The sequence below is a fragment of the Dendrobates tinctorius genome, unplaced genomic scaffold (assembly GCF_039654945.1).
Source record: "Dendrobates tinctorius isolate UK_male_01 unplaced genomic scaffold, ASM3965494v1 ptg000296l, whole genome shotgun sequence".
NCBI lineage: Eukaryota > Metazoa > Chordata > Amphibia > Anura > Dendrobatidae > Dendrobates > Dendrobates tinctorius.
In genome coordinates, this window is record NW_027361963.1 from 496,358 (window position 1) to 521,580 (window position 25,223).

General features: G+C 45.0%; 1 protein-coding gene across 5 annotated transcripts in view; it reads left to right on the forward strand.

Annotated features, from left to right (window-relative positions):
- The window catches only part of LOC141073090 (uncharacterized), a 48,800-nt gene extending 24,229 nt beyond the window's left edge, over window positions 1–24,571 (forward strand). For all 5 annotated transcript variants that reach the window (XM_073560425.1, XM_073560424.1, XM_073560426.1 and 2 more), the window contains 4 exons: window positions 3,056–3,153; window positions 3,266–3,395; window positions 22,662–22,794; window positions 23,089–24,571. In XM_073560425.1, the coding sequence (XP_073416526.1) occupies window positions 3,056–3,153; window positions 3,266–3,395; window positions 22,662–22,794; window positions 23,089–23,929 (1,202 nt within the window). In that variant the 3' untranslated portion in view covers window positions 23,930–24,571. The remainder of the gene's footprint in view (window positions 1–3,055; window positions 3,154–3,265; window positions 3,396–22,661; window positions 22,795–23,088) is intronic.
- Window positions 24,572–25,223: the final 652 nt, after the last annotated feature.

A 25,223-nucleotide genomic window follows, 5' to 3' on the forward strand; every position in this document is an offset into this window, starting at 1 on the left:
GAGGTGAGGAGGTGGTGTGTGAGTGGGAGACGCTGAATGTCCGGTCTGTTAGGTATGATGAGATCCAGGAGAGGGCCAAGTCTGTGATGCCGAGGGATGAGAGGGTCTGTAATAATAGGGAATGGTCCACTGTGTCAAAGGCAGCCGACAGGTCCAGGAGGAGGAGGACAGAGTAGTGTCGCTTGCTCTTGGCAGTTAAGAGGTCATTGGTGACCTTAGTAAGGGCAGTTTCAGTGGAGTGGTGTGACCGGAAGCCAGATTGTAAGCGGTCGAAGAGGGAGCAAGAAGAGAGATGGGAGGACAGTTCAAGGTAGACATGTTGTTCCAGTAGCTTGGAGGCGTATGGGAGAAGTGATATAGGGCGATAGCTAGATACAGAGGATGGGTCAAGAGAGGGCTTTTTGAGGATAGGTGTGATGGAGGCATGTTTAAAGCTTGAGGGGAAAACACCAGTTGTTAGTGATAGGTTGAAGAGATGGGTTAGGGTTGGGATGAAGACTGTGGTGAGGTTTGGGATGAAGTGGGATGGGATCGGGTCGAGTGCACAGGTGGTGAGATGTGATCTTGAGAGTAGAGTGGAGAGTCGATCTTCTGTAATGGTGGAGAAGTTGGTTTTGAAGGTGGAGGGCTGGGAAGTCGGGAGGAAGGGCTCTGGGGGTTGTTGACCAAAACTGTCCCTGATGTTATCAATTTTCTGCTTGAAAAATGAGGCAAAGTCTTCAGCTGAGATGAGTGGGGAGGGAGGAGGTGCTGGGGGGCGGAGGAGAGAATTGAAGGTGTTGAATAACTGTTTAGGGTTGTGAGACAGGGAGGATATGAGAGATGAGAAGTAGGTTTGTTTAGCTGTGGCGAGTGTGGTCTTGAAAGTAGTGAGGGACTGTTTGAATGCGATGAAATGCTCGTTGGAGTGGGATCTTTTCCATCTGCGCTCAGCAGCCCTGGAAGCTCGCATTGATTCACTGATCCACCTGGCAAGGATCTACAGTGAAGACATCGGGATGTCCTTTAGACTGGAGAAGTGTGGCTGGTTGATAATAAAGAGAGGCAAGGTAGTCAAGACTGATGGCGTGGAATTACCAGCAGGGAATATAGCATATGTACAGACATGCTGCAAGTACCTCGGCATCCCACAGGGATATGGGAACCATGATGAGGAGGCAAGGAAAGCAGCAACATCCAAATACCATCAAAGGGTAAGACAGGTCCTGAAGAGCTAGCTCAATGGGAAGAATAAAATCCGTGCCATCAATAGATATGCCCTGCCAGTTATCAGATACCCTGCTGGCATAGTGTGCTGGCCAAAAGAAGAGATGGAAGCTGCAGATGTGAAGACACCTCCAATGCATGGAGATCTCCACCCGAAGTCTAAAACACAAAGATTGTATACCAACAGAATGAGTGGTCGAGGCTTGATAAGCATCCAAGCCACCATCACGGATGAAATAAGAAGTATCCAGGAATACATCAGTAAAATGGCACCAAAAGATGAGATGCTGAGAAAAAGCCTAAGGCAGCAACAACAGATCTGGAAGGAAGAACAGGAGCATGAAGCGCCATAACAAGACAAGCCGCTGAATGGGATGTACCATCGACAGAATGTTGAGGGAGCTATTTAGGGAGGGCTAAATTAACCCTTCACGGTTGATCCAGTGATTTCCAAATTAATCCACAAAGTGTTGCTAGCAACTGGGAATGACCACACGGAGACGGGGGTCTCTGTACGGGAGGATCGAGACAGATCACTAGTCCCCTTTATTTTAGTCACTTCTTTTATAATATTTTGCTTAATTATGCAAAGTTCTCAACTACCAATAGCATCATTTCACTTTATAAGCCAATAATTTTGCAAGAAAACTGGAAACTGCATATATGTCCGTATCCAAATAGCACAGAAAGTAATATAATCGCATATTCTTCAGTTCTACACCCCCGGTTCCCTTATCTTGCACCTGATGGGAACAGTCTGGTTTCATCCTAATTACAAAAATTTATCTTACAGCAACAAAAATGGAGAAACGAAACCTTCAGAGAATGGAGAAAATGAAACTTCAGCTCTGATTTTAGTTTTAACCCTTCACATGATAATGGAGGTGGCTGACTTGGCGAAATTCTACCAATAGCTGGAGAAAGCTGATTCCCAGACAGCACAGAGGACCTAATGATAGCGGCACAAGAGCAAGCACTAAGTATCAGATCTATGGAAGCAGGAATCTACCACACAAGACAAGACCCAAGGCGCAGACTATGCAAAGAAACCTCAGAAACCATCCAACACATAGTGGCAGGGTGCAAAATGCAAGCAGGAACAGCGTATACTGAACGCCACAACCAAGTAGCGGGAATTGTATACAGGAACATCTGCGCAGCATATGGGCTAAGAGCCCCCTAAGTCCAGGTGGGAGACGCCAGAAAAAGTGATGGAGAACAAAAGGGCTAAAATACTGTGGGACTTCAAGATCAGAAGGATAAGCAGGTGTTGGCTAACCAACCAGACATTGTGATAGTAGACAAGGAACAGCAGACAGCAATGATAATAGATGTGGCAGTGCCAAGTGACAGCAATATCAGAAAGAAGGAATATGAGAAGCTGGAAAAATACCAGGGCCTCGAAGGAGAACTGGAGAAGATGTGGAAGGTGAAGGCAACAGTGATTCAAGTGGTGATAGGAGCACTTGGCACAGTGACCCCCTATAAGTTGGAAGAATGGCTACAACAGATCCCAGGAGCAACATCTGAACTCTGTCTAGAAAAGCGCAATACTGGGAACAACTAAGATCCTGCGCAGAACCTTCAAACTCCCAGGCCTCTGTTAGAGGACCCGAGAATGAGAAAGGACAACAAAGACCACCCGCAGTGGGGGTGGGAAGGAAGTTATATGTATATATAGATATATTTTTTGGCCTAAATTACAAAGGAAATGTGCCATCTTTAACTTTAGCCCTTAGAGATCATTTCATCTTCAACTTGCTTAACTGTTGACAATAATAGCAATTTTGTGCAGGAGAGCCCAAACTTTAACATGCCGCTGTATTCCATCACTGTGTGTTTCCTACAGATGGACGCGTGGAAAGAAATCCACTAGAGAGATGTCCCCGTTCTTTGTATCCCCAGGACTGTCCAGAAGAGAATCACAGTGTCACAGATTATCATCAGGTAGACGGTGTTGAGCCCTGTACCAGATCTGTATATGGGGGGGACATTTCTGAGCGAGATCATAGGTGTCACAGATTTTGGTGAGTTTTTTGTTTTGTGCTGATTGTTACAGCTGATATATCAGGGGGAAGATCTGACTAAGAATAAAGTGAAGGATGAGACAGAAGAAGAAACGATAACAAGTTGGGGTCAGCCGTGTGTGAGTGACGTGAAGGAGGAGATTCCGGTAGATGTTTCCACAGGTATGTAATAATGTCCAGTCTGTAATAATGACTGGCACATGACAATGATGACTGGCGTGTAACAATGATGACCAGTGTATGATATAGTGTGACATCTCCAGTGTTCACTGCAGAAGTGTCCGGGGATGGCGCGGCTGCTCCTGTACAGAGTCCGGCGGTGCACCGATTAATAACGGGCCAGCTTCACACCTCTTTTTAATGATTTAGGAAGCACATATTTAATTTTTCTAATTATACATTTTTTAATATTACTTCCATCCTTTCATATTTTTCTTACACAAGTCCCATGCTGCCATATAATTGTCTGAGCTTGGATTCAGACGGAACCCCAGTGGAAGATTCCCTATAATGAAGCAGATGGAGGCACTGGTGGACACACTCTGTCCTATGATTCGGCGGTGACCGTATTTTTAATTGTGCATAAATGGGTGATCGATCACAGTGTTGTGCTGCTCTGAGAAGGACACCTCTGAACAGAGGCCCGACGGAGACCAGAGTAACTCTGCTGCCTCATTATAGAGAATGTATCCCTCGTGGGTGTCATGTGAATTACATATTTTGTAGATTTAGATGGAAACCTTGATGTAAGTGCTCAGCGTAGAGCACAGGATAAATGTGATCTAAAATGTTATGTACCTTAAAATGCCTCCAATAGAAGCTTCTAGTCAACGCAGAAAAAAAAAGTCCCCGCTCAGGTTCCTCATTTGTTAACAAAAATATAGGAGGTGTCCACATTACTGATAGCCTTGTCACTTTTCCAAAGCCGTTGTGCTAACAACCAAAGAAATTCACCAAAATCTGAGCTCCCAAATCCAAATACACCCTCCTCCTAACCCCCCACAGTGTTCCTAAACCGCAGTTAGTGTCCATATGTTTAACAATAATGTAGCGAGGAGCCCCACTTACCGTATTTTGCGGATTATAAGACACTCCAGATTATAAGGCGCACCCCAAATTTTGAGGCGAAAAATAGGAAAAAAACTTTGTCAATAAAGTGGTGGTACTTCTTATAATCCATGCGTCTTATTGCTTACCTGGGGTGGTGGCTGCGGTGAAGCAGGGTTCCAGGGCCACTGCTGGAGAAGGCAGGAGTGGGGTGATGCTGTAGGCCACAGGCTGGGATGAGGGGATGTTCCGTACTGCGGGGGATTCGTGCTGAAGGTGCTCCGTGCTGTGTGGGGCTCTGGCTACATTTTGTGAAAGGCCAGAGCCCCCCGCAGTTGCATGGTTTCCTATGCGGTGGACTTCGGGAAAATGGCTGCCAGGGGCGGCGCATGCGCAGATGGAGATCTCAACACCAAGAACTCGGGAAATGGGTGACAGGACAATTGTGTACAAGATAATTGTGTACGGACTATTGTGTACAGACAATTGTGTACAGGCCAATTGTGTACAATGACAATTGTGTACAAGGCAATTGTGTACAAGGCGATTGTGTACAAGGCAATTGTGTACAAGGCAAATGTGTACAAGGCAATTGTGTACAAGGCAATTGTGTACGGACAATTGTGTACAAGGCAATTGTGTACAAGGCAATTGTGTACGGACAATTGTGTACAAGGCAATTGTGTACAAGGCAATTGTGTACGGACAATTGTGTACAAGGCAATTGTGTACAAGGCAATTGTGTACGGGCAATTGTGTACGGACAATTGTGTACAAGGCAATTGTGTACGGACAATTGTGTACAAGGCAATTGTGTACAAGGCAATTGTGTACGGGCAATTGTGTACAAGGTCATGGAACCGTGTACAAGAGGCAATTGTGTACGGACAATTGTGTACAAGGCAATTATTTGTGTACAGGCCACTTGTACAGGCCACTTTCACACTGACGCTTACTTTCGGTTTCAGTACTCACCCCTTGCAACTTTCACCATGACTTTTACTTGTTGTGTACAGGCCACTTGTACAGGCCACTTTCACAATGACGCTTACTTTCACTTTCATTACTCACCCCTTGCAACTTTCACCATGACTTTTACTATGAGCAAGTCTGAAAAAGACAAAGATAATTGTACAGGCCACTTTCACACTGACGCTTACTTTCGGTTTCATTACTCACCCCTTGCAACTTTCACCATGACTTTTACTATGAGCAAGTCTGAAAAAGACAAAGATGTCCTTAGGCTTGGGGGACACGAGTATATCCTGCACAGGACACGTGATGACAGCATCAAAGAATGGCGGTGCAGGCAAGTCAACAAATTCAAGTGTCCCGCACGCATGCACACATCTGGAGCCGCGATTGTTAAACAGCCGACTGAGCACAGTCACTCTGCAGATCCAGTTCAAGCTGAAGCCAGAGCTACAATGGCTGCTCTGAGGCAAGAAGCAATCAGCTCTCAAGCATCTACTAGAAGCATTGTTGGACAGGTTCTTCGAGACAGGTCTGATGACGTGTTGTCTCGAATGCCCAAGCGAAGTGACGTTGAGCGAAATACACGTCGGGTCAGGCAGCGAGCAAACACCATGCTGGCTCCTCCTCAAAGCATCAATTTTGCTATCCCCCAGGAATACAGCGACATCATTTTATATGACTCTGCAAGAGATGACCCCCAAAGGATTCTTGTCATTGGTAGCAATGAACTGTTGCCTTATTTCGAAAGAGGAGACACATGGTTTGGCGATGGAACGTTCAAGGTGGTGCCAACCATGTTCTTTCAGCTGTATTCTCTCCATGCAAAAGTCGGCAACTCCTATCCTCCCCTGATCTACTGCCTGCTGCCAAACAAGACTGGTCCAACCTATCGTCGAATGATCACGGCGCTCAAAGGGTTGATGCCAGGTGCAAATCCCCAGAAAATTCTTCTTGACTTTGAGATGGCAGCAATGTCAGCTTTCCAAGATGAGTTTCCAGCTGCAGCGATTTCTGGCTGCTTCTTTCATATGAGCCAGTCCATTATTCGAAAGGTCAATGAGCTGGGCCTAAAGGCTGAATTTGAGGCTGAGGATGGAGAGTTCAATCTCAAGGTAAAATCTTTGGCCTCCTTGGCGTTTGTCCCACCAGCCGAAGTAAGTGCAAGGTATGACGAACTAGCCCAAATCTTCCCTGATGATGATGCTACCAATCAGCTCCTCTCCTACTTTGAGCATACCTACGTTAGGGGGCCAGGAGTAGATGGACGCTTTCGAAACGCAAGGTTTACTCCAGAGGTCTGGAATCATTATGCTGACGCTTTGGCCTCTGCCCCCAAGACCACGAATTGCTGCGAGGGGTTTCATAACGCCTTACAAGCACTCTTTCTTTGTGCTCATCCTACCGTGTGGAAACTGTTCAACGGACTCATTAGTGACTTGGCAATTCATAGACTTACAGCCCAGAATGCTGAGGTACTGAATGTTGAGCATCCACGAAGCAAGTATGTCCAGCTAGCTGAACGACTGCGTGTGAAAGTGGCTGATTATCACAATCAAGGAGACAAGCTGCGGTATCTACGAGCGATCAGCAACATGCAGGCACGATAGACAAGACCAGCAATATTTGAAGAATAAGAATAGAAGAAGCTTTGAAACTGTTATTCAATAAGCAATCTTACGTTAAAATCAATGATGAATATAGTATTTTCTTTTTTTGGACGTTTAATTTTTTGTTTTCCCTATACTTGTCTGTAAATAATCGTCCGTACACAATTGTCCGTACACAATTGTCCTTGTACACAATTGTCCTTGTACACAATTGCCCTGTACACAATTGTCTGTACACAATTGTCCTTGTACACAATTGCCCTGTACACAATTGTCCGTACACAATTGTCCTTGGACACAATTGCCCTGTACACAATTGTCCTTGTACACAATTGTCCTTGTACACAATTGCCCTGTACACAATTGTCTGTACACAATTGTCCTTGTACACAATTGCCCTGTACACAATTGTCCTTGTACACAATTGTCCTTGGACACAATTGGCCTGTACACAATTTTCTGTACACAATTGTCCGTACACAATTATCTTGTACACAATTGTCATGGAACCCGGGAAATGGGATCTCATTTGCTGAGATCTCCTCTCCCGAGATATTGGTGCCAAGATCTCCATCTGCGCATGCGTCGCCCCCGGCAGCCATTTTCCCAGATTCTACCGCATAGGAAACCATGCAACTGCGGGGGGCTCTGGCCTTTCACAAAATGTAGGCAGACCCCCCCACAGCACTGAGCACCCGCCGCGGCGCTCCACACATCCGAACACCCCCTCATCCCAGCCTGCGACCTGCAACGACCCTGGGACCCTGCTCCACGGTGGCCGGTAAGATATATCTGCATTATAAGACTCGCCCCCCATTTCCCCGCCAAATTTGGGGGGAAAAAGTGTCTTATAATCCAAAAAAACGGTAATTTACGGGGTGCGTGTCTCCAGAAGCACGAGCTGAGCATAATGTACAGGGCACTACAATGTACTGGATGCTACAGTGTACAGGCACTATAACATACCAGGCACTGCCATATATCCGGGCACTATAATGGCATTTTTGCATGTTCACTTAGCAACATCCATTGCTGCTCGTTTCTGGAAAACACATGGAATCAAATTCATCACTACACCTGTAGATAAATTCCCAGAGTGGTGTAATTACCAAAATGGGGTCACCTGAGGGGGGATTCTGCTCTTCTGCCACTTAGGGGCTCTGTATATGGAGTCCACAAACTATTCTATGAAAATTTGTTCTCCAAGAGTCAAATAGCGCTTCTTCCCTCCTGAGCCTCGCCATGTAGCTGAGCAGTACTGTACAGACACATATGGGGTATTGCCACGTTCAGCAGAAATTGTGTAATAATTTATATAGTCCTCTTTACCCATTTCCTCCTGTGAAAATGTAAAATCTGGGGCTAAAACAACATTATAGTGGTAAAATGTAATTTTTTACTTCACCGTTCATTGGTATAACATTTTGTGAAACACATATGGAACCTATGGATGATTTCTTTGTGAATATTATGGCTAAAACACCATTTTGGGGGGAAAAATGTCATTTTTAATTTTCACAGTCCAGTGTCACCATACCATTACATAAAATCCTTGATGGGTGTGGTTTCCAAAATGCGGTCAGTTGTGGGGGGATTTCACTGTGTAGGCACATCAGGGGCTTTGCAAACACAACATGGTGTCCGCTATCTATTTTAGCCGATTTTGTACTCCAAAAGTCAAATGGCGCTGTTTCCTTTCTGAGCCCTGCCATGCGCCTAAACAGTAGTTTTTCCCCAGATATGGGGTATCGACATGCTTAGGGGAAAGTACATAAATAAATGGAAATGACCAAAATTTACCACTGACATGAAGTAGAATATATCGCAAAAAAACAGTCTTAGAATCATTGCTATGTGTGGAAGCTCCAGTTAATGCCTCTTAAAGTTATGCTTGTCAGAATTGTAAAATGAGACTTGGCCATTAATGCACAAAGTGGCTTGGTCCTTAACCCCTTTCTGACCTTAGACGTACTATTCCGTCCATGTGCCCTGGGACTTAATGCCCATGGACGGAATAGTACGTCATCATCGATCAGCGGCGCTCACGAGGGAAGCGCGGCTGATCGCGGCCAGGTATCAGCTGATTATCACAGCTGACACTCGACACTATGTGCTAGGAGTGGTCACGGACCGCTCCCGACACATTAACCCCCGGCACATTGCGATCAAATGTGATCACAGTGTTTCGATGGCATAGGAAGCATCGGGCAGGGAGGGGGCTCTCTGTGTGCTTCCCTGAGACCCTCAGAACGTGATGTGAATGCGTTTTTCCAAGGGCCCTCCTCCCTGCATTCTCCCGGATCCAAGATAGCCGCAGGGTCCTTCCGGGTCCTGCAAGGAGGTGGCATCTCAGTGCCTGCTGAGAGCAGGTGCTAAGAAGCCTACACTGCCTGTCAGATCGCTGATCTGACACAGTGCTCTGCAAAGTGTCAGATCAGCGGTCTGTCTTTGCATAGTAATGTTCCACCCTGGGACAATGTAAAAAAAAAAAAAGTTAATTTTTTTTTTTTTTTTTTTTTTTTTTTTTTTAACGTGTAAAAATAATTAAAAAAAAAAAAAATCCTAAATAAAGAAAAAAAATATTCCCCAATAAATTCATTTCTTTATGCAAATAAAAAAACAAAAGTACACACATTTAGTATCGCCGCGTCCATAACGACCCACCCTATAAAACTGTCCCACTAGTTAACCCCTTTATTGAACCCCTTAAAAAAAGCAAAAAACAATGCTTTATCATCATACGACCGAAGAAAAAGTGCAATAACACGCTATCATAAAGACGGATATAAATAAGCATTGTACCGCTGAAAACGCCATCTTTTCCCGCTAAAAACGAGCTGCCATACAGCGTCATCAGCGAAAAAATAATAAAGTTATAGCTCGCAGAATAAAGCGATGCAAAAAGAGGGATTTTGGGTTCTTACCATAAAATCTCTTTCTTGGAGCCTTCATTGGGGGACACAGATAACCATGGGTGTATGCTGCTGCTGCTAGGAGGCTGACACTATGCAAAAAAGGAAAAAACTAGCTCCTCCCCGGCAGTATACACCCACTGACAGGCACCAAGTATCTCAGTTGGTGAGAAAGCAGTAGGAGAAGCAACCAAAAAACTCTCAAGATATGTACCAACCCAACAAGGGACTAGAAGACCCAACACGGTACAACTTAAACAGGGAGGGTGCTGTGTCCCCCAATGAAGGCTCCAAGAAAGAGATTTTACGGTAAGAACCCCAAATCCCTCTTTCTTTATTGCTTCATTGGGGGACACATAACCATGGGATGTTCCAAAGCAGTCCCGAGGGTGGGAACAGCAATAAAGGAATGAAAGAAAGAAGGACTTAGGTCGGTCAATGCGCTACCGCCGCCTGCAGAACCTTCCTACCAAAAGCTGCATCAGACGAGGCCTGGGTATGAACCCTGTAGAACCTTGCAAAGGTGTGCAGAGACTAGCAGGTCGCGGCTCTGCAAAGTTGTAAGGCCGAAGCCTGGTGTCGCACACTCCAAGAAGCCCCTACAGCCCGGGTGGAGAGGGCTCTCACTCCCGGAGGGGGCAGTTTTTCCTGGAGTCGGTAGGCTTCCAGAATGGTAGAACAAATCCAACGAACGATTGTGGATTTGGGTGCCGGAAGCCCTTTCCGGCGACCCTCAGAGATGACAAGCAGGGAATCGGATTGGCGAAGCGGTCCTGGCAAGGTAGACACGCCAGGCTCTCACTACATCCAGTTTGTGGAGCGACTTTTCCAGAGGGTGAACAGGCGCAGGACAAAACGAGGGAAGGACGATATCCTCGTTAATGTGAAACGGGGATACTACTTTTGGAAGGAAGGCGGGAACTGGCCTGAGAACGACCTTATCCTGGTGGAGGACTAGGTACGGAGAACGACAGGATAAAGCCGCCAGCTCAGAAACTCTCCTGATGGATGTAATGGCGATTAAGAAAGCCACCTCACCATGAGAGAAGGGACAGAGGAATGTCCTGGATCGGTTCGAATGGCGCCTTTTTGGAGAGCACCAAGAACGAGATTAAGATCCCATGGATCTATTGGAGAATGTTGAGGAGGAGCCACATGGGCGACTCCCTGGAGAAAAGTCTTAACCTGCGGTAAGGAGGCCAGATCCTTCTGGAAGAGAATCGCCAAAGCAGATACCTGGCCTTTGAGGGTACTGAGGGACAGGCCCGTATCTAAACCGGACTGGAGGAAGCCAAGTATAGCTGGAATTGAGAACGACAATGGAAAAACATCGTTATCATCGCACCAACGGAAAAAAAACCTTCCAGTACCTATGGTAAATGCGGGAGGAGGCTGGCTTCCTAGCTCTGATCATGGTCTGAAGGACCCGGCTGGAAAAACGTGATACTCTCAGAATCGCGGCCTCAACGGCCATGCCATTAAACTCAGACTGAGAATTCTGGTGTATCCAAAAATGTCCAATAATCAATTAATGGCACTTCCAAACACATTCATAGTACATAGCATGGTCATATATACCAAAACTAATAGAAGAGAACCATTTATAAAATACCTTTTTTTTTATTTATTTCTTTTAAAAAAAATTGACAATAAAAAAATGCCACATTAATATGCTCAATACAATTATACCCCAAAATAAGGGGACACAAACCACAGATATATAGTATCAAAAATTATTCATGTATGCAAGCACAATTCTATTATATAGATAGCATATAATTAAATATAATTTTATGAGGATAGAGGGTATTTTACTCTTCGCCACGACAGCACCCACTGGAGGTATCGGATCCGCCCATTTGGAACAGGAAACCCTACAGGAAAGATAAAAGGGGCGGTCCGCCTTTCCTCTTCAGTTTTGGTTTCCTGTTCCAAATGGAGCAGGATCCTGCAGGATCTTACCTGGGCCATGCATCCGCCTGTGCGGTCTCCTCGGGAACGGCAGGGGCTGCGGTCCGGAAGCAGCGTCGGGGGAGATTCCGTTTGACGGCTCCCCCCTCGTCTGGTGGCATAACGGCGATGACCGGGTCCGGGGAGGGCCGCCCGGTCTTACCAGGGAGCGGGCCGGTCTGGCATCCGGAGGCAGAACACCCCCCCCCCCCCCCATCGGTGGGGATACAGCGTGGGAGGTGAAGCCATGAGCGCGCGAACCGCGCGTGTGAGTAGCGGTGGCGCAGGAGCCGGCCGGCGCCCGACGCTCCTATACCCCGGAAGTAATGGTTGAACTTCCGGGGTAGGATGGCGATGACGCGGCGCATGCGCCCTGACACAGGGCGACTTCCAGGGGCACGACAGGAGTGAAGATAAAACAGCGCTGCAGCGCTGCAACGATGGAACCATGTCGTCCCCCACGGAGTCGCAGGCCCCAGCAGGGGATTCAGCTGGGGGCAATTCCACCAGGGACCGCAGCGCCAGGACAGAGACTGCCCGCAGGAGCGAGGCAGCAGAAACCAGATCCAGACCGTCTCAGCCATCCGACCCGGTATTAAGCTTCACTGGGTGAGTGTGCAAAGTATATACTCTACCTATTAAGCTAGCCTCCTCCCCCCCCCCTCTCTCTTTACCTTTGACCTCCCACTTCAGTCAAAGAAAAAAGAAAAAACTAAACATAAAGAATGCGCATTATGTTCAGAGCCTCTCCCTGACTCCTACCCAAAAAAACTCTGCAAACAATGCATGAAAGAGACCAGGCAGGGGTCGACGATATCTTCTAAAGATATCCGAGCCATAATTAGGGAGGAGATACAAGCCATCAACCGCGCCAGCACTCCCTCAGAGTCCAGTCATAAGAAACAGGTCGTTGTTAGTTCAGAATCAGAGGAAGAACAGGAGTTAAATTCAGGCTCCTCATTCACGTCCTCATCGTCATCCTCGGAGATGGAAGGACGCGCATGTTTTCCACTGGACAGCGTAGATAACCTAGTAAAAGCGGTTAGAAATACTATGGGGTGTGAAGAGGAAAGGGGAGCCCAAACCGCGCAGGACATTATGTTTGCGGGATTGGCAGAAAAAAAGAGGAGATCATTTCCGGTGATACCGGCAATTAAGGACCTCATCAAAAGAGAGTGGGAAAAGCACGACCAGAGAGGTTTTCTCCCATCAGCCTCAAAACGGAAGTATCCGTTCACTGATGAAGACCTATTGAAATGGACTAAAATACCAAAGGTGGATGCCGTCATAGCCTCCACTTCCAAACAGACCTCGATCCCGGTCGAGGACGCAGGATTGTTAGCAGACCCATTAGACCGAAAGGCAGAATCTTCGCTCAAAAGGTCCTGGGAGTCCACCACCGGGGTATTCAAACCCGCAATAGCCAGCACATGTACTGCTAGACCAATGCTGGTATGGCTAGATCAATTAGATCAGCAGATCGAGCAAAGAGTGTCAAGGGAGAAACTGCGTGCAGCCATCCCGTTGATAAGAGGTGCAGCTGCCTTTATGGCAGATGCTTCAGCGGACACCCTAAGACTGGCAGCGAGGTCGGCAGCCCTGGTGAATAACGCCAGACGCGCGCTGTGGATAAAAAGCTGGAAAGGGAACGCACAATCAAAATCCAAAATTAGTGCAACCCCATGCGAGGGTGAGTTCCTCTTCGGGAAAGCCTTAGACGAAATTCTCGCCAAGGCAAAAGAGAGGAAAAAGGCCTTCAGTGATTCTCCCATTCCGTTTTATAGGAAAACCTTTAAGAGACGGCCATTCGGGAGAAGAAGACAGTCGGACAGAACGAATAGATGGGCCACGAAAGACGAAAAGCAGAAGGGTACCATCTTCAGAGGGCCAACATATAGGAGAGATAAAAATTAAGAGTTTAGACCCACCAGTTGGGGGTATATTAAAATTTTTTGTTACCAAATGGGAACAAATTACATTAAGCCCATGGATTTTGAACATAATCAAGGAAGGAATAAAGATTGAATTCCTTCAGATCCCTTATGAGTTCTTTGTTATAACTCGCCTTAATTCCTCAGTTCAGCAAAAGGCTCTCGAAGACGAGATTCGAGTCCTACTAGCTAAAAAAGTTTTAGTTGACGTCCCTGAGGAACAAGAGGGTAGAGGCTTTTACTCTCCCCTGTTTTTGGTTTCTAAACCAGACGGTACGTTTAGAACCATTATTAATTTAAAGAAGCTTAATTCATTTATAAAAAATTATAACTTCAAAATGGAATCAATTAGATCCACTATAAAGCTTCTTTTCCCAAATTGCGTAATGGCAGGGATTGATTTAAAAGATGCTTATTATCATCTCCCTATTCACAATAGATTCCAGAAATACCTAAGAGTCGCAGTGGAAGTCGAGGGCAGGATTCGTCATTTCCAATACGCGGCCATGCCCTTCGGGCTTTCCACGGCACCAAGAATATTTACCAAGGTGATGGCAGAAGTGATGGCAGAAGTGATGGCCTACCTTCGCCAAAAGGACACACTGATCGTGCCGTATTTAGACGACTTCCTAATAATTGGGAATTCAGTCAAACAATGTACCGAACGCGTGACTGACGCAATCTCCTCTTTTCAGAGCCTTGGCTGGATCATCAATATCCAAAAGTCCAGACTCGATCCGCAATCTCTCCAGACATTTCTAGGATTTCAACTAGATTCCTTGACCCAGAGATGTCTACTACCTCAGGTAAAAATCACCCTCACGAAACAAAAAATACGAGCAGCTATAGATAGACCACGTGTGTCCTTGAGAGGAGCAATGTCACTATTAGGATCACTAAATTCTTGCACCCCGGCAGTCCGGTGGGCCCAGTACCATGTCCGTACACTACAACACCAGATCCCCCAAGAGGATAAGCGACATAGTGGTCATTTACAGAGCAAAATAACCCTGTCACAAGAAGTCTTGACTTCTCTAGAGTGGTGGTTAGATGATGACCATTTATGTTCAGGAGTTCCATGGGTTATAGTTCCATCCTGTATCGTAACCACCGATGCCAGTCCCCAGGGCTGGGGAGCCCACATGGAGAATGGGTTTCATCAGGGAAGGTGGAATAGAGAGGAATGCGAGTACTCATCCAATTTAAAAGAACTGACTGCAGTGTTCTATGCTCTATACAACTTCCTTCCGCAGCTCCAACAGAAGCATGTCAGGATCCTATCGGACAACACCACCACAGTGGCCTATATAAACAGACAAGGAGGGACTCGATCAGAGACTCTGATGTCTTCAGCGGCAAGAATTTTAAACTTAGCAGAAAACTATTTTTTGTCCCTCTCGGCCCTTCATATCAGAGGCGAGAGCAATCAAAAGGCAGACTTCCTAAGCCGACACACTCTACGGCAAGGAGAGTGGTGCCTCAATCAGAAGGTCTTCAGGGACATAGTAGCCCTATGGGGACAACCCGAGGTGGACCTTTTCGCCACAAAGGAGAACAGGCAGATAAAAACATTTGCCTCCCTATCTCCATCAGATCACCCAGACATACTAGACGCCCTTCTAGCTCCATGGAATTTCAACCTGGCGTATGCGTTCCCTCCATTGATCCTCCTACCTCAAGTAATTCGGAAGATCAGAGACGACAAAGCAAGGATAATCTTAATAGCACCGTTCTGGCCAAAAAGACCGTGGTTTTCGTGGCTGCAAATTATGTCAATAACAGATCCTTGGGTCCTTCCTTCGACTCCCAACCTACTCTCCCAAGGCCCCTTTTTCCACCCTCAAGTGGTCAGCTTGCACTTGACGGCGTGGAATTTGAGAGGCAGTTATTGAGGACAAGAGGATTCTCTGAGTCTTTAATTACTACACTACTACAAAGTAGAAAACAGTCCACAACCCAAATTTACACTAGAATATGGAAAAAATTTCTTCAATTCCATACAGTACCTCATACAGCAGAAGTTCCGATAATCCCAATCTTGGAATTTCTGCAGAAAGGGAAAGACTTAAGCTTAGCAGTAAATACGCTAAGAGTACAAATATCGGCATTAGGAGCACTATATGGCCATAATATAGCAGGCAACAAGTGGATAACTCGATTCATTACAGCATGTGAACGAATAGCTCCAATCCACATACCCTCCGTCCCTACATGGGATCTAAATCTGGTCTTAGACGCCCTAACGGTAGACCCCTTTGAGCCGATCGACACAATACCCTTCAAATACTTAGCACTTAAAATGGCCCTCTTGGTAGCACTGACCTCAGCTAGAAGAGTGGGTGATATCCAGGCCTTGTCAATAGATCCACCTTTTTTTCAAGAATACCAAGACAGATTGGTATTAAAACCAGACCCTGCCTACCTGCCAAAAGTGGCAACAAAATACCATAGATCTCAGGAGATACTCCTCCCAACCTTCTATAAAAATCCCTCTACTCCGGAAGAGCAGAAGTTCCATACTCTGGACGTCAAAAGAACTGTCCTAAATTATATTGAGAGGTCCAACAGTTGGAGGCAGAGTAGGGCCCTATTTGTTTCATTTCAGGGCTGTAAGAAGGGGTATGGAGTCACGAAGAGCACCATTTCCCGGTGGATCAGAGAGGCCATTTGTTTAGCCTACTACGCAAAAAACGAAGATCCTCCAGGGAACATCAGGGCGCATTCCACCAGGGCAATGGCAACTTCTTGGGCGGAAAAGGGAGATGTTCCGATTGAAACTATATGTAAGGCGGCAGTTTGGTCATCCCCTTCTACCTTCTATAACCACTATAGACTTGATCTTTCATCAGCCTCTGACTTAAGCTTTGGCAGGACTGTCCTTGGCACGGTGGTACCACCCAGGTGATGGTCTCTGGAATCTCTCCAGTGGGTGCTGTCGTGGCGAAGAGTAAAAAGCCGGATTACTTACCGGTAATGCTCTTTTAATGAGTCCACGACAGCACCCGCTCACTTCCCTCCCTAAAGATATCAATAGTTAAAGTATATCAACCAAATAATGGATAAGAAAGATGTTAAAATAAGAGAACATTGCCTAATCCTTGGCGGTCCTTCTGGTACTCTGAAACGTAAAACTGAGGAGGAAAGGCGGACCGCCCCTTTTATCTTTCCTGTAGGGTTTCCTGTTCCAAATGGGCGGATCCGATACCTCCAGTGGGTGCTGTCGTGGACTCATTAAAAGAGCATTACCGGTAAGTAATCCGGCTTTTCATATCAATAAAATAGTGCCAGAGGCATCTCATAAATTATCATGAATCTTCCCTATATCATTTCATATCATAGTTATTTCAATGCACAAAAGCCCAATTATAATGTTTATGCACCTATAAGATTCCCCACAAAATAATCCATATATTTTACTAATTGTATTACTTAAAGTCAATCTCTGACAAGATGTAAAAGGTGAAAAAGATTTACTCAAAGGTGGATGGAAGATCCCACAGGAAAAAGATATGCAACATGAATGATGATGCAATAATAAAATAATAAAAATAATAGTAAATGGCAAAGTCTTAGTAGAAATAAAAATGCCTTTATTAAAATATTGGCACAACAATTAAATGCATTAAAAATGTGTGTATATATATAATAATAAAAAAGAAGAAAATTAATAAAATATACAACCACATTAGCGATATATTTATGGATAATGGAACAACCATACCATAACAAAAAAGGCTTGATTAATAATACAGATAAAAAAAATACATAATTGTGGTAACACAGAAATTGTATAAACAATTAAACGTGCCAAGAAGTGCAAATGTGCAAATAATACAAGTCGCCCTAAGGCGTGTGCAATTAAGACAAAAAATATATACACCTGTAAGCCAATAACCGCTATGTGAGTGGTATAATAACGCGCGTTATTATACCACTCACATAGCGGTTATTGGCTTACAGGTGTATATATTTTTTGTCTTAATTGCACACGCCTTAGGGCGACTTGTATTATTTGCACATTTGCACTTCTTGGCACGTTTAATTGTTTATACAATTTCTGTGTTACCACAATTATGTATTTTTTTTATCTGTATTATTAATCAAGCCTTTTTTGTTATGGTATGGTTGTTCCATTATCCATAAATATATCGCTAATGTGGTTGTATATTTTATTAATTTTCTTCTTTTTTATTATTATTATATATATATATATACACACATTTTTAATGCATTTAATTGTTGTGCCAATATTTTAATAAAGGCATTTTTATTTCTACTAAGACTTTGCCATTTACTATTATTTTTATTATTTTATTATTGCATCATCATTCATGTTGCATATCTTTTTCCTGTGGGATCTTCCATCCACCTTTGAGTAAATCTTTTTCATTTATACCGGATGGTCTGCCATCCTTTTCTTGGGAGATTGGTTCAATCACACTTTTTGATATTTATTTATACCTCTATATATTGGTGTTATTACTATATTATATATTATTATATTGTGTGTTTGCAATCTTTTTCCCCTGTTCATTCATAAGATGTAAAAGGTGGCAGTGCTCCCCTGCGCAGGGTAGCGGTGGGTCTAAAACAGAGGGCCCTTGAAGGGTTGGGCATAAGTAGACTGAGCAGTATGGCCACAAGAATCAGAGAGGAAATTGCAGAGGGGAGCTAATTTTTGCCTCAGAACTATAGTACAGCAGAGCCTACCGAGTTGCAGATGCACAGCAGGAGCTGATGTGTCCCCCAAGCAGCCCAGGAAGCGACGAGATTCCAGAGGACACTGAACGACGAACGCGGTGGGCGGAGCTTAGTGGTAGAGCCGCAATTGGATAGAGACAGAGGGGGAGGCGCGGTAAAGAAGGTGACTGACGGCGCCAAAGAGAAAGGAGCCCTGTCATGGGCTAAGGAGGGCGCGAAAAAAGCACGCTCAGAGCGGGGAGGAGGGAGCCACCAAAGTGAAAGTAACGCGGTCCCCCGCCTGAATCTCTATACCAGAAGACGCTGAAAATGCTCGCAACGCCGACATAGCCAAGGAGATACAAGGTAATAACTGCCTGTGGACCCCACCGCTGTGACCTCCGGCTGTATGTGAGGAGAGAGGCGCGCGGCTGAAAGGCTGCAATTCAATAGGTACCGACCCCGCTAACTAACGAATGCAGAGGTGGTAATTTCAAACAGGGGACACTGTAGAGGCCACTAGAAGTGCTTCCCTGTGGAAAGCACGGGGCTGGAGGGATCGTTCAGACCGCTTACCTGACGTCCCTGAAGAGGATGACCACAGGGGCCCACGAATAGAAAGCAGACCGCTGGGAAACGTCCTCTGTACCCGCATCATGCTGAAGACGGAGTTAAACTCTTGTTGGAAGGGAAGAAGTCACCACTGATGACCGCCGTCTTCCTCTCAGCCCTGTCCCGGGAGAGGGGTGAGGAGGAGAATCTGCCAAGACCGGCCACCTGTCATCAGCCCATAGCACCTGAGGGTGATAGGGAAAAGGTCCTGCCTGCGGTACTGAGAGTTGCGATGTGGGTGACACCACACTGCTCGCTCAGCCGCCTGATATGGGAAAGCAGGATGAGATTTACACCGTTTCCCGACGCTGAATCTGAAAAATAAATGAGAAAACAATACATTCAACTAAAACCTAAACGGAAAAAATGAAACATTAACTGCGGATCTGGGGAGATCCCGGTCCGCCTCCTACAGACACTAAGCACAAACTGAGCTCTCAAAATGTTATGCAAAAACTATTTTGTGCAATAAAAAGCATCTTTTAGTGTGTGACAGCTGCCAAACATAAAAACTCCGCTATAAATAGTAAATCAAACCCCCCCCCTTATCACCCCCTTAATTAGGGAAAAATAAAATAAAGTATTTCCGTTTTACCGTTTGGGTCGAGGTTAGGGTTGGGGCTAAAGTTAGGGTTTAGATTGGGGCTAAAGTTAAGGTTGGGGCTAGGGTTAGGGAAGAACTAAAGTTACGGTTGGGGCTAAAGTTAGGGTTGGGATTAGGGTTAGGGGTGTGTTAAGGTTATGTTTAGGGTTGGAATTAGAATTGAGGGGTTTCCACTGTTTAGGCACATCAGGAGCTCTCCAAACACGACATGGCACCACCATTAATTCAAACCAGTTTTGCATTCAGAAAGTCAACGGTGCTCCCTTCTGAGCCTCAACGTGTGCCCAAACAGTGGTTTACCCCAACAAATGGGACATCAGAGTACTCAGGAGAAATTGCACAACAACTTTGGGGGTCTAATTTCTCATGTTACCCATGGGAAAATAAAAAATTGGGGGGCTAAAAAAATCATTCTTGTGGAAAAAAAAAATGATTTTTTATTTTCACAGCTCTGCGTTATAAACTTCTGTAAAGCACTTGGGGGTTCAAAGTGCTCACCATCTAGATAAGTTTCTTGGGGGGTTCTAGTTTCCAAAACGGGGTCACTTATGGGGGGTTTCCACAGTTTAGGCACATCAGGGGCTCTCCAAATACGTCATGACACCTGCAGACCATTCCATCAAAGTCTGCATTCCAAAACGTCACTACTTCCCTTCCGAGCCCCGACGTGTGCCCAAACAGTAGTTTTCTCCCACATACGGGGTATCAGCGTACTCAGGACAAATTGTACAACAACTTTTGAGGTCCATTTTCTCCTGTTACCGTTGGGAAAATTGCGGGGGAGCTCCAATGTTTAGGCACCCAGGGGCTCTTCTGAAAACTTGACCTGTTGGGTCTTGAGGACTGGATTTGAGAAACACTGCCTTAGGCCATAGAGCCAAGCTAAAAAAAAAAATCACATTTTTTTCAACAAAAATATTTTTGCACCTAATTTTTTATTTTCCCAAGGGTAGAGGAGAAATTGAACCCCAACAGTTGTTGTGCAATTTGTCCTGAGTAGTCGGATATGGAATATATGTGGGGATAAACCACTGTTTGGGTGCATGGCAGAGCTTGGAAGGGAAGGAGCACTGCTTGACTTTTTCAACACAGAATTGGCTGGAATTGAGATCAGACGCCATGTCGCATTTGAAGAGCCCCTGATGTGCCTAAACAGTGGAAACCCCCCAATTCTAACTCCAACCCTAACCCCAACACACCCCTAACCATAACCACAAACCTAACCCTAATCCCAACCCTAACTTTAGCCCCAACCCTAACCCTAATGGGAAAATGGAAATAAATACATTTTTTTATTTATTTTTCCCTAACTAAGGGGGTGATATCGGGGGGTTTGATTTAGTATTTATAGCGGGTTTTTATGTTTGGCAGCTGTCACACGCTAAAAGACGCTTTTTATTGCACAAAATAGTTTTTGCATCACATTTTGAGAGCTATAATTTTTACATATTTTGGCCCACAGAGTCATGTGAGGTCTTATTTTTTTGCGGGACGACTTGACGTTTTTATTGGTACCATTTTTGGGCACATGACATTTTTTGATCACTTTTTATTCCGATTTTTGGGACGCAGAATGAACAAAAACCGGCATTTTATGAATTTCTTTTGGAGGGGGGGGCGTTTACACCGTTCCGCATGCGGTAAAATTGATAAGGCGGTTTTATTCTTCTGGTCAGTACGATTACATTGATACCTCAGTTATGTATTTTTTTTTATGTTTTGGCGCTTTTATACAATAAAAACAATTTTATATAAAAAAAAAAATTGTTTTTGCATCGCTTTATTCTGAGAGCTATAACTTATTTTTTCGTTGATGACGCTGTATGGCGGCTCGTTTTATGCGGGACAAGATGACGTTTTCAGCGGTACCATGTTTATTCATATCCGTCTTTTGATCGCACGTTATTGCACTTTTTGTTCGGTGGTATGATAATAAAACATTGTGTTTTGCTTCTGTTTTTTGTTTTGAAGGGGTACACTAAAGGGGTTAACTAGTGGGACAGTTTTATAGGGCGGGTCATTACGGACGTGGCGATACTAAATATGTGTTTTTTATATTTACAAAAAGAATTTCTTAGGGAATATTTTTTATTTAGAAATTTCTTTAAAATTATGTTTACACGTGTCACTGTCTAGTGTCAGATCGCTGATCTGACAGTTTGCACAGCACTCTGTCAGATCAGCGATCTGACAGGCAGTGAAGCAGGCTTTCTTGGTGCCTGCTATCAGCAGGCACTGAGGAAGCTGCCTCCCTGTAGGACCCCGAAGGCCCCTACGGCCATATTGGATCTGGGGGCCTGCAGGGAGGAGACCCTCGGAGCAGCGCAGCACATTGCTCTGCTCCGAGGGTCTCAGGGAAGCACACAGGGAGCCACCTCCCTGCGCAATTCTTTCCTATGCCCCCGGTACACTGCGATCATGTTTGCCAAGTGTTATAGTGCTGGGTCTCAGCTGTGATAATCAGCTGACACCCCCCCCCCCCCGTGAACGCCTCTGATCGCACTGGACATACTATTCTGTCCTTGGAACTTAGGTGCCAGGTCACATGGACGTTAAAGTGTGTCAGACATTGTTAAGAACAAAGTTTGGTAATCTTCAACTGCTGTCTGCTATGCTTAATCCAACATACACAAAATATTCCAACATAGTAGCCCCTTGGAGTGTTTGCTTTTAACATTTTTTGATGGCCTCACCACACTTTGTGTGTGACTGTGGTAAATCTAATGTTTAGACTTCATTAATAACACCTGACAAAATTCTTCACACAAAGCCACCCATTACATATGGCTAATGGTCATTGCTAATTGTGGTAATGTTTGTGTTATTATACACAGCCAAAGTCCTGCAGGCTATGTTTGTCCAAACGGTTTAGAACACTGCTCATGATGGACAATCCTTAATTGTTTGCCTCACACCATGGCTCAAAGTGGTCACACACTTAGTCTCAGTGGCAACGTCGAAACTATTTTTGGCATGTTTGTTTTGACCAGGCATGATGATCGTACCCAAAGAACTTTTGAAATCTAACATAGCTGAACTTATTGTGTTGTTTAAGTAAGCTTTTGGTCTTGGCATAAATGTGACTTGTTGTCTTTACACTTTCCCAACAGTTGATTTGGTTAAACGGCAATGGCATTCAGCGACGGACCAGTTTAGGTTGGAATTTAATCCCCTCCCCTTCACATCCGGTGCTTCAAAAAAGCGCAAATTATCTTTTCTCAGGCCAATCCTGGAGCTAAATCCGTAAGTGGGACTCAGTATGATTTTTCAAACATATTAACCTAACAACACTGTATTTTACCACATTTCCATAGATCAAACATATTTAAACCTTCATGTAAATCTGTGATCAAGTTATCTTTCAGAAGTACATTTGTATTTTACATTATACACACACGTGTATATGTGAAAGTACCAAAAAGCCACATGTTCGAGACCTAGCTTCATATGTTATCACAAACTAGTCACTTTTAACTAGTTTATTTTTGGAATAATTTTTACCCAATTAACAGTTTGTCACAATGTTCTTTATCCTAGAACTGATGACAACCTTGAAGACTCTGATAAGTCACCAACAACAGCAAAATCAGTGCCATGTATCGCTGCATCGGAGACCGAAGCCCCAGCGGACCCGAATCCAGCAACACAGCCTGAGGAACAGGTGTCTGTCGCTGCTGAAACCTCCACTGATGCTGGTCATGGAAGCACACAAACAACCGCCCCAACAACATCCCAAACAGCAGCCCCAGCACCACAGGCATCAACATCCAATCTGCCTCGGTATTTTACACACGGTCTGCGAGAGAGACGAACCAGGCGACATAAAGAGCCACATATGTTGCCAGAGCTCATTGATGCTAGAGTTTTAGCCAAACTAAATTCCATGACACCTGAAAATTCTGCAGATCGTTTTTGTAGGTCCCTCTCTCTTTGCTTAGCCAAAGTTCCGGGTGAACAGCAGGAACGTGTACGGACTGCAATATTGACCCTCGTTGCTGCAAGCCAAGGCAAGCAGAAACCAAAAAAGGTGCTTGGACCCATTGAACAATGGCGAGCTGGCCAGCATCAAATACAGATGCCATCTGCTACCAACATAACACATGCCCAAAATGTAGGTACGCTATCTTCAGTGGCTGACCTTGGAGCAGCAACACAACAATCACAGCACATGCCTGCACCCTCGTCCATGCCTCCAGCTCCTGCCTCCAGACATCCTTATCCCCAAATGTATGCTCCTGTTTGGTTTCCTCCTGCCTGTTCGTCCATCCATGATTATGTGCAAATGTCTGATCCTGCCTCAGTTCCTCATGCCAGTAGCCAGCAATATGGGCAAATGTCTGATACTGCCTCAGCGCCTCATGCCCACACCAGTAGTTAATATTGGCAAATGTCTGATCCTGCCTCATGCCCGTGCCAGTATCCAGCAATATTGGCAAATGTCTGATCCCAGCACTTCATACAGCTAACATTCTGAATCAATCTCCTCCAGCATGTCTGTGAGGGGTAGTGGGGGTAATTTTGCTATGCCACAGTCCTACAATCTGCCCTCAAGGCACCAGACACCATTGGTGAGCCAATTTGGTCAGCACAGCCATATGACAAGAAGTGATAACTATAGTAGTTTGCAATCATATCTGAGCCAGATTGCTGACTCACAACCTACTTTACCTCAGACACAGTGTTTCCAAAACATTTTTGGGTGAGTCTTACATAACAAACTTATCCCCCATCTACATCTGGTACACCAGCAATTTTGCCAACTCAACCTCCTCAAATAACCACACGCCAGCCCACAATATCTACAGGACAAAAGGCTACACAGTCCTCCGCCCTGAATGTGGAAGCACAGAAACTAACACAGATGAATCTTTCTCAAGTCATGGTGACTTAGTTTATTTATGAAGAACCTAAATAAGTAGAATACTGTCATTATTTTTTGCACAATTTGTGTTTTGTTTTGCTACACCCTCAGATGAATACATGTGTTGCATTAAAAATAAAACATTTGTTTAGTGTTAAAGGGAATCTGTCACCGGAAATTTGCGGGCTATGCAATTGCCCTGTGTCCGGTCCGATGGGCGGTGATTCTTTTCTCCACCCCATCTGTGGCCGCCGTCCGCGATATTTTCTGGAATTAGAGTAATTCTCCATATTTTGCGCATGCACAAAGCAATCTTGCCTCGTGCCTGCACAGTATGCTTTGCCCAACTGCGGACAAAGCCGAAAATCATTACTTCGCGTGCGCCGGTACACTATGTCCTGGAAGTATTTCACTGTGTTCCAATTAAAACAAGACAATCAGTGTCCCAATAGCACACCCCTGTATCCAAATAACACATGTAACCCAAAATAGGAATATAAGTCCCCTTATGCCAATATCAAACCACTGCAAGCAATAAAAGCCTGTCAAGATGGACTATGGGCAATTGGACAAAATCCACCAATGGACTGAAATCCTGTCCACTATAAACCATGTGGCGGGCCAGGGGCAAAGGCACAGAAGTGTAAATTCCAGCAGAGCCAATAAGATAAATATCTCATACTGCATGTGCAGAGTGTTAACCGAGCCCTGGAGACCTGCCTGACCCAAAAGGGTGGAATAATGGCCGCCCACCAAACTCCTATGGAGTAGGAAAAAAAAAAAAAGGAGGCTGCAGGAGAATATGCCCGTG